Source organism: Amblyomma maculatum, chromosome 1 (genome assembly GCF_055883805.1).
Source record: "Amblyomma maculatum isolate TAMU_Amacu chromosome 1, ASM5588380v1, whole genome shotgun sequence".
NCBI classification, from domain to species: Eukaryota; Metazoa; Arthropoda; class Arachnida; order Ixodida; family Ixodidae; genus Amblyomma; species Amblyomma maculatum.
The window spans coordinates 122,431,155-122,446,570 of NC_139344.1; the positions used below are offsets into that span (position 1 = coordinate 122,431,155).

General features: G+C 48.2%; 2 protein-coding genes and 9 non-coding genes across 11 annotated transcripts; all 11 read right to left on the bottom strand.

Moving 5' to 3' along the window:
• Positions 1-2,777: 2,777 nt before the first annotated feature.
• On the bottom strand, positions 2,778-2,849 carry TRNAQ-CUG (transfer RNA glutamine (anticodon CUG)). The gene has a single exon. It is a non-coding gene; the product is annotated as a tRNA-Gln (tRNA).
• Positions 2,850-7,753: 4,904 nt separating this feature from the next.
• On the bottom strand, positions 7,754-7,824 carry TRNAE-CUC (transfer RNA glutamic acid (anticodon CUC)). The gene has a single exon. It is a non-coding gene; the product is annotated as a tRNA-Glu (tRNA).
• A 78-nt stretch (positions 7,825-7,902) lies between these two features.
• Positions 7,903-7,974, bottom strand: TRNAQ-CUG (transfer RNA glutamine (anticodon CUG)). Its single transcript has one exon. It is a non-coding gene; the product is annotated as a tRNA-Gln (tRNA).
• Positions 7,975-8,130: 156 nt separating this feature from the next.
• On the bottom strand, positions 8,131-8,202 carry TRNAQ-CUG (transfer RNA glutamine (anticodon CUG)). Its single transcript has one exon. It is a non-coding gene; the product is annotated as a tRNA-Gln (tRNA).
• A 7-nt stretch (positions 8,203-8,209) lies between these two features.
• TRNAE-CUC (transfer RNA glutamic acid (anticodon CUC)) lies at positions 8,210-8,281 on the bottom strand. Its single transcript has one exon. It is a non-coding gene; the product is annotated as a tRNA-Glu (tRNA).
• Positions 8,282-8,357: 76 nt separating this feature from the next.
• On the bottom strand, positions 8,358-8,429 carry TRNAQ-CUG (transfer RNA glutamine (anticodon CUG)). Its single transcript has one exon. It is a non-coding gene; the product is annotated as a tRNA-Gln (tRNA).
• Positions 8,430-8,536: 107 nt separating this feature from the next.
• LOC146203782 (uncharacterized) lies at positions 8,537-10,199 on the bottom strand. The gene has a single exon (XM_084588937.1). The coding sequence runs from the start codon at positions 10,103-10,105 to the stop codon at positions 8,594-8,596; it is 1,512 nt and encodes a 503-aa protein (XP_084445063.1). The 5' UTR covers positions 10,106-10,199; the 3' UTR covers positions 8,537-8,593.
• Positions 10,200-10,214: 15 nt separating this feature from the next.
• LOC146203783 (uncharacterized) lies at positions 10,215-13,470 on the bottom strand. Its single transcript, XM_084588938.1, has one exon. It carries the CDS (start codon positions 13,433-13,435, stop codon positions 12,179-12,181), a length of 1,257 nt encoding a protein of 418 aa, XP_084445064.1. The 5' UTR covers positions 13,436-13,470; the 3' UTR covers positions 10,215-12,178.
• Positions 13,471-13,652: 182 nt separating this feature from the next.
• On the bottom strand, positions 13,653-13,724 carry TRNAE-CUC (transfer RNA glutamic acid (anticodon CUC)). The gene has a single exon. It is a non-coding gene; the product is annotated as a tRNA-Glu (tRNA).
• A 76-nt stretch (positions 13,725-13,800) lies between these two features.
• TRNAQ-CUG (transfer RNA glutamine (anticodon CUG)) lies at positions 13,801-13,872 on the bottom strand. Its single transcript has one exon. It is a non-coding gene; the product is annotated as a tRNA-Gln (tRNA).
• Positions 13,873-13,879: 7 nt separating this feature from the next.
• On the bottom strand, positions 13,880-13,951 carry TRNAE-CUC (transfer RNA glutamic acid (anticodon CUC)). The gene has a single exon. It is a non-coding gene; the product is annotated as a tRNA-Glu (tRNA).
• Positions 13,952-15,416: the final 1,465 nt, after the last annotated feature.

Consider the following 15,416-nt stretch of genomic DNA (forward strand, 5'->3'; position numbering starts at 1 on the left):
TGATAACCTCGCATTCTGTTGCAACTTCGTTATGGTGAAGAATCTTTTTAATTTTGTTTTTTTCCACGTATCTTTTCTCGTCACCGAGTGAGCGCTTGTTCGGTGTCTCGCCAACCCATAATCGCTCTGCTCGTGCTCGCACAATAGCTCCCCTATATCTTTCTTCATCGATAAGCTCAAGTTTATTCTTAACTTCTTTAATCTGCTTCGACCACAATCCAGGCGTCCCGCTATCTAGGTTCAGCAACAAGTTGAGTTGACGGTGCAGATCTTGCTCGTTCTCTTTACTGACATGTCGTAAAATGGTTGCTCTTTCTATTGCTTTCATTTTTATATTGTTCTTAAAACTTTCCCACTCACTCATCCAGTCCCCTGATTTCGTCGCAAACAGTGCGTTGAACATTTCCTTTACTTCGTTCACATAGCTCTCATCATCCAAAAGTTTAGAATTAAATTTCCAAAGCTCCCAGTTAAATTTAGATTTATTTTCCTTTGCTCCTATGCAAAAAACTACTAGGCTGTGATCTGTAAAAGACACGTGCTTAACTTCATAACTTCGGCACAGAGGCGCGAGTTCTAGGGAAATGTATGCACGATCTAGCCTCGCATGGCTTTCTCTTTGGAAATGGGTGTACTGGCATTGTCCATTAGGTGACAGAAGCCAACCAACATCTTCTAGATGATACTCTGTGGTTAACGTCCTTAATAAGTGTGCGCTGGGGTCCTTCACAGGCTGAAGTTTTACGCGATTTTCAGGCATACATACACAATTGAAGTCACCCACCATAACAACACATCTTTCACCCTTCAAATGCTGTTCGAGCTGCTCGAAGAACAACCTACGCTCCCCTTCCTTATTAGGTGCATAGACGCATATCATACGCCATTTCAAATTAGAGAAGGAAAAGTCAACAACAATCAGGCGTCCAGAAGGGCACACTGTGACTGCCTCCTCGACAATGCCCAGACTGTTGCGAATAAAAATAACACATCCTGCCGAATTGCCAACAGCATGACACACACATACATTGTACCTATCTCTGAATGGTTGCACCATGCGGTCCGTTTGTTCTTCACTTTCTACCTTCGTTTCTTGTATAGCGACCAAGTCCAATTCGTTTTCAAGAAATAGCCGACTAACTTGATATTGCCGCCGCCTCGCTGTCATTCCGCGAACGTTTAAGGTGGCTATACGTAACGCAGACTGGAGGTTTACTGCCATTTAATTGCAAAACAAAAGGACTGCACAGCGCTTACCACGGCAGTCTGGGAAGCAGTTGAGCATGTGCACTTGCTTTTTTGGTTGAGCCCGTAGCCACTGCGAAGAGGCCTTGCTTCTCGGTCGAAGCACCTTGAAGGGTTTGTCCAGTTCCTTGTGCACAAACTTCACAATCGCTCTTTGCTACGAGGGCGGTGTCCCGACCGTATTCCGGTCGAGGGAGATGTTTGGCTTCGGTCTGAAGCTAGGTCGCCGTGGCATGACGGCTTTGGGGGGCGGTCCCTCGTTGTTAGTGTAGTCAAGGCCGTCTCCTGCTCCCACGCTGTCCCCGTGCGTTCTTTTTGAGTTCACAGTTAATTCCATCGGCTCCCGCTGACTTCCATTGCCTGCGGCTGACGCTGCTCTTCGGTCACTACTAGACGCAGCCTTCGTAACTTCAGGTGACTGCATGCCGTCCTGGGTGTGTTCGTCTGGCTGGCCCTCCGACAAGGTGCTCTCGGAGGACTTCTCAGCAGCCTCCGAAGGCGCCTTTACTTGTGTAGCAAGTGACTGGCTTTTCGTGTCGCGGCTTGCGGCCTGCGTGGAGCCTTCAGAATTTTCGGAAGACGCGTTAGGGCATCGCGTGGACACTTCTAGCCGCCCTTTCGCTGCTTCCTCGGCGTCGGCTTCATCCATAATGAGGTCTGAAGCGTCCTCTTGTTGCAGTGGTCCAGTAACGCACATGTCCTCCCGATGACCAAAGCGCCTGCATCGGGTGCAACGAGGAACACGACACTCGCGTCTAATGTGCCCCGCAGTCCGGCACCGGAGACAAAGCGGAGCTCTGCCCGGCACTACAACCAGAGCCAACTCGCCTGCTACGCGGAGCTGGTGCGGGAGGTCATCCACCGAAACACCGGATTTCAGCTTGAGCCCAATTACTCTTGTCGTTGATGCTTTGTCCGCAACGCCACTGACACGCCACTTTTCTTTCGAAATGTCCGTTACCTTCCCAAAAGGTGCCAGGGCAGATCGCACGTCGTCGTCATGGACACCGTAGACAAGCCAGTGCAACTTCAGCCTCACGTCCTGGTTCATTGGGTCGATGATGACGCATCGTCGTTCCTTCACCTTGAAATCACGCAGGGCCAACATTTTCTTCATCCCGTCTCCGCTCTTGAATGTAAGCGCCCAGACGTGATTCATCTGGTACGCCCCCAAGGCAATCACCTCGGGGAGCATATCCAGACTATCCAGCGCATCGCGGAAGTCTTCCACGCGATACGGCCGACATCTCACATCGGCATGCAGAAAAACAGTATTTAAAACATTCCGACCTGATGGCAGTTGAGGCAAAATGACTTGATAATCCTGGTCCGGTAAGTCCGCAATCCTGTTTCCGCGACCCAGCTGGGCCGCTGTTACCGCTCCGTCGGAGCACATGATGGCACGTCCGTTCGCCTCGGCGGCCGGAAGTAGAATCCACTAGACCACGCCGGAACGTGACGGAAGATCGCAAGCGAGAGCACAAAAGAATGCAGATGCATGCCATCAGAAAAAAAAAAAAAAAAACAGTCGCAGGTCTCACCGAGACTTGAACTCGGATCGCTGGATTCAGAGTCCAGAGTGCTAACCATTACACCATGACACTTTTTTTTTTCTTTATTGCCTGACTTTGACACAAATACAACGCACTGGAAAACAAAACAACAGGAACAAAGGAATAATATATGTACACAAAGCTAGTTCGCGTTGCCTATCCCCCACTGAGGGGCAGGCATTGTCATTTTAAAATTCCTTGAGCACCGTCAAAGGTTCCAGCTTTGACAGCCACTCAGGAGCACATGGTTGCAATTTAAGCACGTCGAGCCATCGCTGCACACTTTCACGGAAATACATGCGGGCTGGCCGTGCATCTGGATCGCAGTGATAACCAGCCATTCGTGCGCGCCATATACTGTGGAGGCACATTAACATAACCTGGTCTAACGGCATATCATCGTGGTTATCCAATGGCAAATACCTAATGCCATGGGAATCAAGTGGCAACTGTTTTTTAATTGTCCTTTGCAGAACATCCCACAAATATACCCCCTCCCAGCAATGCAAAAACACGTGATCTATTGTCTCTGGCTGTTTGCAGATGAGACATTGGGCCCCCCACGGTAGGAAAATACCCTTTTCCTCCATAAATGATTTTACACTCAAAGTACCGGTATGTAGCATAAAGAAAAAAGTTTTAGCTCCCGTAGCAACTTGCATTTTCTTTACGCGTTTTAATACATTACTTCCTGTGCCTCCATAGTATAAAGCTCGGTACAAGGGCACCGGGAACACCACTTCACAAACATCCTTGTATAATGTTCTCCTGTTAACATTACTTAAATACTCTTTCGAAAAACGTGCGCTTAAGAATTTCACGCTCAAAACAATTTCCCTAAAGAATCCAAAAATAGATCCCGGCATACATTGCGTATAAACTACGAAATCAGGCAACGCTCGACCAAGTCTTTGTTGACACACTGTGCGCAGGAATGGATCACTGGCATCCCTAAAAAACATAAACCGGTTGACAATCTGTCGCACAAACAAATGACCCAGACCAAGCCCTCCATGCTTCACCTGCCGGAACAAATTTGTCCGACTGCACCTCTCCCAACTCGAGGCCCAAACAAACACCGCAAAAACTCGATGCAATTTTTGCACATTTACACGGGAGCAATGCAACACTTGCATTACATACCATAACTTACTAATTAAAAACAGGTTGCAAACTGCGGCTCTTGCAAATATTGATAATTGAGCGCTTTTCCATTTCTCCGCTTTTTCACGGGTTTCTCTGACCTGCTCTAGCCAGTAAGGCTCGCTTTCCTTGTAAAATTCCAAGGGCACACCCAAGTACTTTGCAGGCGTTGTAACCCACGACACATTAGCGAAAGTGTCGGGGGTCAGCTGCCAGTCTCCGTGCCAAAATCCCAGGCACTTACCCCAGTTAACTTTACTCCCTGTGACTTTGCTAAAATGTTTTACCACCTCCACTGTCCTCTTTATACTCTCCTTATTCACACAAAAAACCGCAACGTCGTCTGCGTAAGCCAGCAATTTGACTTCTGACTCCTGCAGTCGAAAACCATCAATGTCATTGTTTTGTAGGATGCTTAAACACAATGTTTCAATATAAATGCCGAACAAAAGAGGGCTGAGGGGGCAACCTTGGCGCACCGAACGTCGTACGTTGATGGGGGCCCCTAGTGACTTATTGACAATTAATCTCGTAGTGCAGTTACGGTACGCCAAGGCCACTCCCTCTCAAATAACAGAGCCGACATTAACATGGTCTAATATACTGAACAGAATAGCATGCGCCACACAATCAAAAGCTTTCTCCAAGTCCAACTGCAGTAAAGCAACACACGCATGAGTTGCATCGCAGCATTCGAGCACACTTCTCGCTTTGTGAATGTTCTGAAAGATGGATCGCCCTTTGATACCGCACGTTTGGTGAGGGCCCACTAGTTCGCATATAACCGTTTGTAGTCTGCCAGCAAGCACCTTCATATAAATCTTGTAATCAACGTTTGTCAGAGCAATGGGCCTGTAAGACGACAACTGCCTAAGCTTATCTGGTTGGTCAGTTTTCGGAATAAGTACTGTGTGCGACGATCCGAAAGACGCAGGCAGTGCCTTCAGCTCATACGCTTCATTAAATAAGGCACACAACAAAGGAGATAGCTGTTGCTTGAACGCTTTATAAAAAGCCGCACTCAGGCCATCAGGCCCGGGTGATTTCCCAGGGTTTAAATTTTCTATTGCCTGCTGCACTTCTTTTTCGCTTATTGGCCGCTCCAGTCTTTCTTTTTGTTCGTCATCAATTTTTGGCATCGCGTCAAGAAAGGATTCTTTAAAACGGTCCAAATTAACCTCTCGGGACGAAAATAGCTCTTCATAATACTCCCGGAAAGCTTTCGCGATTCCTTCGTTATCGGTTTCTGTGCGTCCTGCCCAATCTACCTCTGCCACGTGATTTCGCCTTGCATTTGCTTTTTCTATTCCCAACGATCTTTTTGTCGGCGTCTCATCCATGGCCAATTTTTCCGCTCTCGCACGCACTAGTGCTCCGCGATAACGGTCTTCGTCATTCAGTTGAAGTCTTTGTTTTATTTTTCTAACGTCGTCCATGTATAACCCTGGCGTGTTACACTCCAGGGCTAACAATTTATCTAGCAAAGATCTTAAATGCATTTCATTTTGTTTTTCTTGAAACCGTATGCAGCTGGCCTTTTCTATAGCTTTGATTTTAATTTGTTGCTTACACAGTTCCCATTCTTGACCCAGTTCGTGGGTGTCCTCCTGACAAATATTACCAATTTCTTCTTCTACTAGTCTGGTGAATTGCTCGTCATTCAGCAGTTTATTATTTAACTTCCACAATTCCCAATTAAAACCGCTACCTCCCTTTCTTGGTCCAATTGTACACTGAACCATGCAGTGATCTGAGTACGTTACCGCCAAAACATAATAATCCTGGCATTTTGGAGCCAGTTCTGCGGACACATAAATTCTGTCAAGGCGGGCGTGGCTAGCACCCTGAAAATGCGTATACTGAACCCGTCTCTCGCTCGTGAGACACTCTGCAACGTCTTCCAGTGCAAACTCGTCAATCAAGCGCGAAAGCACCTCTGTGCTACGATCCCTAAATGTACGAAGGCTAGTTTTGTCACCGGAGCTCAGTACACAATTGAAATCCCCCAGAAAGACAAGTTGCTTATCCGTGTTTAAATACCCTTCAACAAAATCAAACAAAGCAGCCCTCTCATCAACTACCGTAGGTGCATATATACAAACAGCACGCCACTCAGCCGAGCAAAAACTAAAATCGAGGACCACACCCCGACCCGACGGAAAAGAAGCATGCGACTGCACTACAAGACCCGGCAACTTCTTCACAAACAGGACGCATCCAGCAGAAGTACCGACTGCATGGCTGACAACTGCGTAAAACCGCGACGTGAAACGTTGCACCATGCTCTCGGTCTCTTGTTCACCCTCGACTTTTGTCTCTTGAACTCCAAGTATATCGATGTCATTTTCATTTAAAAGGCGCAGGACCTGGCTCTGCTTCCTTTTTGCTGCTAGACCTCTCACGTTAAGGGTCGCAACCTTTAGTGACAGTACATAAGCCATTTTCTTAGAGTGAAAAGAGGCCAAGAGCTTGGTGCTTACCCTTCACGTCTAGCATGGCGCTAGACGCTTTCGTTGACGCCAGAGCCATGAGGTTCGACTGGCAGACCTTGTGACGGGGGCGGCTTTTCGGCAGCTCTCCTGTCCGTCGAGACATTCGGTCTTGGTTTGAAGGTCGCCCTCCTCCCTATTGGCGTTTTTATCGGCGGCTCGTCGTTGCTAGCTGCCTCTGCCTCATTCGTCTCACTGGCGCTCCCGTCGTGGGCACGCTTCGCAGGGCCCTGGACGTTGGTCGCTCGGCCGCTGCTCCTTTCGAGGGTCCCCCGTCTGCCCGCAGACTCCGGAAGTTCAATTTTTGAGCTCTCGGCATCGCTCACCGTTTCTTTCTCCGACGGTCCGTTGCTTGGCAGTGCCACTTCCCTGTCTGGTCCACCGAGCATCTCGTCGCCACCCCCCGGGGGCACTAACATGCCTGTCGTTGCTGCCATCCTCTCATCCTCTCCGACCCCTTTTGCGGCCTCCTCCGTCTCTGCGACGTCCATTCGGTGTTCCGTCATGTCCGCCCTCGCTGTTGGTGCAGTAGCCACTGCATACGTTCGTACGCAGTCTTCCTCCGAGTGGCCAAACCGCTTACACGTCGCACACCGCGGAATCTTACATTCCCGGCGCACATGACCGGTCCCGCGGCAGCGCAGGCACTGCATGGGCCGCCCAGGCACCACAACAAGGGCCAACTCCCCTGCTACTCTTATCTGGTGAGGCAGATCTTCTATCTTCATCCCAGGCTTCAACTTCAGAAGCACGGTTCTCGTTGTTGAGCCCTTTTCGTGCACTCCCTGGACTCGCCACCGCTCACGGGTCACTTCCGTCACCTCACCGAACGCCGCAAAAGCTGTTCGGATATCCTCATCCGCCACGCCGTGCAACATCCAGTGGAGCCGTAGCTTCACCTGTTGGTCCTCCGGGTCAATGACGATACACCGTTGACCTTTCACTTGAAGCTCCTTGAATGCTAGCAGCCGCTTGGTTGCTTCCGTGCTGTTCAAAGTCACCGCCCAGACATGGTTTATTTGGTAAGCCCCCAAGGCCACCACGTCTGGGAGCGTACCAATCTTGGCCAGGGCGTCCCGGAAATCTTCAACCCTGCAGGGTCGCACTCGTACGTCACCGTGCAAAAAAACTGTGTTGAAAACAACACGTCCGGTGGGCAGATGCGGCAAAATAATCTGATATTCCTTGTCGTGGTTTTCCTCAAGCCTGTTACCGCGGCCAGCCTGGGCCGCAATCGCCGCTCCGCCGGAGCTCATCATTCTGCGTCCGTACACGCCGGTGGCCGGAAGTAGAATGCCCCATTACACCATGACACCGCCATCTTTCCGACGCCGGGAATCGAACCCGGGCCTCCTGGGTGAGAGCCAGGTATCCAGCCACTAGACCACGCCGGAACGTGACGGAAGATCGCAAGCGAGAGCACAAAAGAATGCAGATGCATGCCATCAGAAAAAAAAAAAAAAAACAGTCGCAGGTCTCACCGAGACTTGAACTCGGATCGCTGGATTCAGAGTCCAGAGTGCTAACCATTACACCATGAGACCGCCATCTTTCCAACGCAAGGAATCGAACCCGGGCCTCCTGGGTGAGAGCCAGGTATCCAGCCACTAGACCACGCCGGAACGTGACGGAAGATCGCAAGCGAGAGCACAAAAGAATGCAGATGCATGCCATCAGAAAAAAAAAAAAAAAAGAGTCGCAGGTCTCACCGAGACTTGAACTCGGATCGCTGGATTCAGAGTCCAGAGTGCTAACCATTACACCATGACACCGCCATCTTTCCGACGCCGGGAATCGAACCCAGGCCTCCTGGGTGAGAGCCAGGTATCCTAGCCACTAGACCACGCCGGAACGTGACGGAAATCGCAAGCGAGAGTACAAAAGAATGCAGATGCATGCCATCAGAAAAAAAAAAAAAATCAGTCGCAGGTCTCACCGAGAATTGCACTCAGATCGCTGGATTCAGAGTCCAGAGTGCTAACCATTACACCATGAGACCGCCATCTTTCCAACGCAAGGAATCGAACCTGGGCCTCCTGGGTGAGAGCCAGGTATCCAGCCACTAGACCACGCTTTTTTTTTTTTTTATTGCCTGCTTTGACAAATACACTGCAAATATGTACAGATAAAACACGGTGACCATGCCGTGGTCAGCGTGAATGCTTAAAACTTCTTAAAATGAACAAGTTCATCTAGGACGCCAATCCAGTCTGGAGGTTCTGGCAATGTACGGTAAACATCTCGTAAGTACAAAATGCTTTCAATGAAATTCTCCCTGACTGGACGGACGTTTACATCGGCGTGCCTAACAGCCATCCTTGTTCGCCATATGCTGTGGAGCCCCAGAACCATGATTAGATCATAAGGAATGTCTCCATCGTTTTCAATTGGTAGAAAACGGATTCCGTACGGTGTTATTGGTAGGTCTTTCTTTAGAGTCCTTTGCAAGATGTCCCAGTAGAAGACTGGATCCCAGCAATCAATAAATACATGATCTATTGTTTCTGGTTTCTTGCATAATATACAGTTAGTTGTCCATGGAACGAATATTCCCTTTTCCTCTAACCAAGTCTTAACTGGGAGCGTGCCTGTATGAAGTTTAAAGAAGAAGGTTTTAATGCTGGGCTTAATATTCATCTTTTTAACTCTCTTTAAAACATCATTTCCTGGGCCTCCACAGTATATTGTTCGGTACCTGGGTGTTGGCAACATTGTATCCAGTAGGTCTCTGTACAGTTTTTTCCTTTGCACTGAACTTAAGTACTCAAGGGAAAATCGAGCCTTTAAGATTTGTACTGCAAGTACAACTTCTCGCCAAAACCCAGTTACTGCGCGTCCACCGTCATTGCATGATGAAACAATAAATCCAGGTAAGGCATTGCTTAAGTGCACTTGCATTACTGTGCGCAAAAAGTAGTCTTTCTGGTCCCGCAGAAAAATAAATCGCGACACAATTTGTCTTAAAAACAGGTGAGACAGGCCTAAACCACCATTACAAACAGAATGAAACAAATTCGTCCTACTAGTACGTTCCCAACGTGCCCCCCAAATGAAAACCGCGAACACTCTGTGAATTTTTTGCAGATTTGTGCGTTTCATGAACAAAAATTGGAGTACGAACCACACCTTGGATATCAAAAAAAGATTGCAGACAGTCGTGCGGGTAAACATGGACAAATTACGGCCTTGCCAGCCTTGCGCCTTTTCCCTGACCCTTTCTGTCTCTTGACGCCAGTACTGTTCGCTATCTTGATAGCTATCAAGTGGCATACCCAGATACTTCGTAGGCAACGATGTCCATCGCATGTTTGCAAACGTTTCCGGTCTTTCGTACCAGTTACCATGCCAAAAGCCAGCCGATTTTTCCCAGTTAATCTCACAGCCAGTTGCGGTGCAAAAACCGCCAGCAACCTCGACTGCCTCACTTACGCTTTGTCGGTTCACACAGAAAATGGCTATATCATCCGCGTACGCAAGTACTTTCACTTCAGATGCTTGTAGCTTGAATCCACGGATTCTTTCATTATTAATCAGGCTTAAACAAAAGGGCTCTAGATACAAGGCAAATAGAAGAGGGGACAATGGACATCCTTGCCTCACTGACGATCGCACGGCTATTGCGTCAGTAAGACTTTTATTTACAATAATACGGGTAGAGCACCCAGCGTACGCCATTTTGACTCCATCTACGATAACACTTCCGATATTTACATGCTCTAAAATGGTGAAAAGGACGTCATGTGAAACGTTGTCAAATGCTTTTGACAAGTCAAGCTCCATCATTGCTACATGTCTTCCGTCTGCATCACAACACTCTAAAACGCATCTTGCTGTGTGTACATTCGTACAGATAGTGCGGCCCTTAATGCCGCACGTTTGGTGTGGACCTACCAACTGTTTAATGACACCTTGCACCCTCCTTGCCAACACTTTCATAAACAATTTATAATCCACATTTGTGAGGCTTATAGGCCGATAGGACTCCACCGATAGAAGTTTGACTGCGTCATCTGATTTAGGAATTAAGACAATATGTGAAGCTTTGAAAGATGGCGGCATTTGTTTAACATGGTATGCTTCCTTTATTACGCAGTACAATGCCCTGCTGGCTTCTGATTTGAATTTCTTGTAAAAAGCAGCCCCTAATCCGTCAGGACCGGGTGATTTTCCAGCGCTTATTTCTTCTATAGCCTGCTCAATTTCAAGTACACTGATTGGTTGCTCAAGCCTGGCTTTAACTTCATCCTCAAGCCTGGGCATGGTCTGCAAAAACTGACTTTCGAATTGTTCTTTCCTTTGCTTAGCCCGCCCAAGTAGCTCACTATAGTACTCTGCAAACGCTTCTTTGATAACCTCGCATTCTGTTGCAACTTCGTTATGGTGAAGAATCTTTTTAATTTTGTTTTTTTCCACGTATCTTTTCTCGTCACCGAGTGAGCGCTTGTTCGGTGTCTCGCCAACCCATAATCGCTCTGCTCGTGCTCGCACAATAGCTCCCCTATATCTTTCTTCATCGATAAGCTCAAGTTTATTCTTAACTTCTTTAATCTGCTTCGACCACAATCCAGGCGTCCCGCTATCTAGGTTCAGCAACAAGTTGAGTTGACGGTGCAGATCTTGCTCGTTCTCTTTACTGACATGTCGTAAAATGGTTGCTCTTTCTATTGCTTTCATTTTTATATTGTTCTTAAAACTTTCCCACTCACTCATCCAGTCCCCTGATTTCGTCGCAAACAGTGCGTTGAACATTTCCTTTACTTCGTTCACATAGCTCTCATCATCCAAAAGTTTAGAATTAAATTTCCAAAGCTCCCAGTTAAATTTAGATTTATTTTCCTTTGCTCCTATGCAAAAAACTACTAGGCTGTGATCTGTAAAAGACACGTGCTTAACTTCATAACTTCGGCACAGAGGCGCGAGTTCTAGGGAAATGTATGCACGATCTAGCCTCGCATGGCTTTCTCTTTGGAAATGGGTGTACTGGCATTGTCCATTAGGTGACAGAAGCCAACCAACATCTTCTAGATGATACTCTGTGGTTAACGTCCTTAATAAGTGTGCGCTGGGGTCCTTCACAGGCTGAAGTTTTACGCGATTTTCAGGCATACATACACAATTGAAGTCACCCACCATAACAACACATCTTTCACCCTTCAAATGCTGTTCGAGCTGCTCGAAGAACAACCTACGCTCCCCTTCCTTATTAGGTGCATAGACGCATATCATACGCCATTTCAAATTAGAGAAGGAAAAGTCAACAACAATCAGGCGTCCAGAAGGGCACACTGTGACTGCCTCCTCGACAATGCCCAGACTGTTGCGAATAAAAATAACACATCCTGCCGAATTGCCAACAGCATGACACACACATACATTGTACCTATCTCTGAATGGTTGCACCATGCGGTCCGTTTGTTCTTCACTTTCTACCTTCGTTTCTTGTATAGCGACCAAGTCCAATTCGTTTTCAAGAAATAGCCGACTAACTTGATATTGCCGCCGCCTCGCTGTTATTCCGCGAACGTTTAAGGTGGCTATACGTAACGCAGACTGGAGGTTTACTGCCATTTAATTGCAAAACAAAAGGACTGCACAGCGCTTACCACGGCAGTCTGGGAAGCAGTTGAGCATGTGCACTTGCTTTTTTGGTTGAGCCCGTAGCCACTGCGAAGAGGCCTTGCTTCTCGGTCGAAGCACCTTGAAGGGTTTGTCCAGTTCCTTGTGCACAAACTTCACAATCGCTCTTTGCTACGAGGGCGGTGTCCCGACCGTATTCCGGTCGAGGGAGATGTTTGGCTTCGGTCTGAAGCTAGGTCGCCGTGGCATGACGGCTTTGGGGGGCGGTCCCTCGTTGTTAGTGTAGTCAAGGCCGTCTCCTGCTCCCACGCTGTCCCCGTGCGTTCTTTTTGAGTTCACAGTTAATTCCATCGGCTCCCGCTGACTTCCATTGCCTGCGGCTGACGCTGCTCTTCGGTCACTACTAGACGCAGCCTTCGTAACTTCAGGTGACTGCATGCCGTCCTGGGTGTGTTCGTCTGGCTGGCCCTCCGACAAGGTGCTCTCGGAGGACTTCTCAGCAGCCTCCGAAGGCGCCTTTACTTGTGTAGCAAGTGACTGGCTTTTCGTGTCGCGGCTTGCGGCCTGCGTGGAGCCTTCAGAATTTTCGGAAGACGCGTTAGGGCATCGCGTGGACACTTCTAGCCGCCCTTTCGCTGCTTCCTCGGCGTCGGCTTCATCCATAATGAGGTCTGAAGCGTCCTCTTGTTGCAGTGGTCCAGTAACACTCGCGTAAGTTTTAACGCACATGTCCTCCCGATGACCAAAGCGCCTGCATCGGGTGCAACGAGGAACACGACACTCGCGTCTAATGTGCCCCGCAGTCCGGCACCGGAGACAAAGCGGAGCTCTGCCCGGCACTACAACCAGAGCCAACTCGCCTGCTACGCGGAGCTGGTGCGGGAGGTCATCCACCGAAACACCGGATTTCAGCTTGAGCCCAATTACTCTTGTCGTTGATGCTTTGTCCGCAACGCCACTGACACACCACTTTTCTTTCGAAATGTCCGTTACCTTCCCAAAAGGTGCCAGGGCAGATCGCACGTCGTCGTCATGGACACCGTAGACAAGCCAGTGCAACTTCAGCCTTACGTCCTGGTTCATTGGGTCGATGATGACGCATCGTCGTTCCTTCACCTTGAAATCACGCAGGGCCAACATTTTCTTCATCCCGTCTCCGCTCTTGAATGTAAGCGCCCAGACGTGATTCATCTGGTACGCCCCCAAGGCAATCACCTCGGGGAGCATATCCAGACTATCCAACGCATCGCGGAAGTCTTCCACGCGATACGGCCGACATCTCACATCGGCATGCAGAAAAACAGTATTTAAAACATTCCGACCTGATGACAGTTGAGGCAAAATGACTTGATAATCCTGGTCCGGTAAGTCCGCAATCCTGTTTCCGCGACCCAGCTGGGCCGCTGTTACCGCTCCGTCGGAGCACATGATGGCACGTCCGTTCGCCTCGGCGGCCGGAAGTAGAATCCCACTAGACCACGCCGGAACGTGACGGAAGATCGCAAGCGAGAGTACAAAAGAATGCAGATGCATGCCATCAGAAAAAAAAAAAAAGAAAACAGTCGCAGGTCTCACCGAGACTTGAACTCGGATCGCTGGATTCAGAGTCCAGAGTGCTAACCATTACACCATGACACGGTCATCTTTCCGACGCCGGGAATCGAACCCGGGCCTCCTGGGTGAGATCCAGGTATCCTAGCCACTAGACTACGCCGGAACGTGGCAGAGGATCGCCAGCGAGAGCACATAAGAATGCAGATGCATGCCATCAGAAGAAAAAAAAAAACAGTCGCAGGTCTCACCGAGACTTGAACTCGGATCGCTGGATTCAGAGTCCAGAGTGCTAACCATTACACCATGACACCGCCATCTTTCCGACGCCGGGAATCGAACCCGGGCCTCCTATGTGAGAGCCAGGTATCCTAGCCACTAGACTACGCCGGAATTTTTTTTTTCTTTATTGCCGTGAAACACAAAACAAAAATACATATGATAAAACACGCCAACTACACTTGAGCTAACGCGTACGCGGCTAAAATCTTTTCAAGTGCACCAACTCGTCAAACAGAGAATCCCATTGTGGCGGATCCTGCCGCATCCTGAAATTTTCGCGTACATACACAGCACTTTCAATAAAGTTTTCACGCGCAGATCGTGTATCTATATCTGCATGACGCACCTGCATTCGTATTTTCCCTCAAACTATGGAGAACAAGAAGGATAATTAAATCATAAGGTGCATCATCGTTCTGCATTGGTAGGAATCTTATACCGTAAGGAGTTAATGGAAATTCCTTTTTAATTGTCCTTTGGAGGACGTCCCATAGAAAGACAGCATCCCAACACTGTAAGAAAACGTGTTCAATTGTTTCCGGTTTTTCGCACAACAGGCAATTTGTTGTCCATGGGACGAAGATACCTTTTTCATTCAGCCAGGTTTTAACAGGGAGCGTATTAGAGTGAAGTTTGAAAAGGAACGTTTTAGCAGATGGCCTCACGGGCATCTTCTTAACTCTTTTCAAAACGTCCTGCCCTGGGCCTCCATAGTGTAATGCCCGGTAAAAAGGCACCGGCAGCATCACGTCAATGAGATCTTTATACAGTTTTTTTCTGGGAACATTGTAAAGGTAATCAAAAGAAAACCGAACTTCCAGCAACTTGCACGAAAACACAACCTCGCGCAGTTAGCCAGTAACAGTACCAGGCATGTTTTCACATGACACAATCCATTCAGGGAGCAGCCTCTGCAATCGCACTTGCATCACAGTTCTTAGAAAGGTATCTTTTTGATCACGGGGGAATATAAATCGCGAAACCACCTGACGCAAGAACAGATGTGTAAGGCCTAGCCCGCCCCTTTTAACAGAAATAAACAAATTCGTCCGGGCGGTTTTTTCCCATGTGGATGCCCAAATAAAAACAGCAAAAACGCGGTGCATTTTCTGAATTGAGGTTCGTGAGATACACAACACATTTATGAGGTACCACAGCCTCGAAATAAGAAAAACATTGCAAATAGAAGCGCGCGAAAATATTGACAGTTGCCTTCCTTGCCACGCATCCGCTTTTTCTTTCACTCTGGATGTTTCTTCCATCCAGTGCACGTTGGGATCTTGATAACATTCTAAAGACACGCCTCGATATCGTGTTGGGAGAGCAGACCATCGCAGCTTACAGAAGAAATCAGGTGTCACGTCCCAATCACCGTGCCAAAACCCAGAGCTTTTCCCCCAATTGATCTTCCATCCGGTTTGATCACAAAATGTTTGGACGACACTCGTGACTTCACAGATGCTCTTTCTGGTTGCACAAAACACTGCTATGTCATCAGCATATGCTAGCATTTTTACGTGTGCTGATTGCAGCTTGATCCCTAAAATGCGATCGCTATCAATGATAGCCAAGCAAA

Bases quoted from the DNA above. Each gene is read 5' to 3' on its own strand.
- LOC146203783 (XM_084588938.1), bottom strand. From the start codon at position 13,435: ATGTGCTCCGACGGAGCGGTAACAGCGGCCCAGCTGGGTCGCGGAAAC.
- LOC146203782 (XM_084588937.1), bottom strand. From the start codon at position 10,105: ATGGCGTACGCTGGGTGCTCTACCCGTATTATTGTAAATAAAAGTCTT.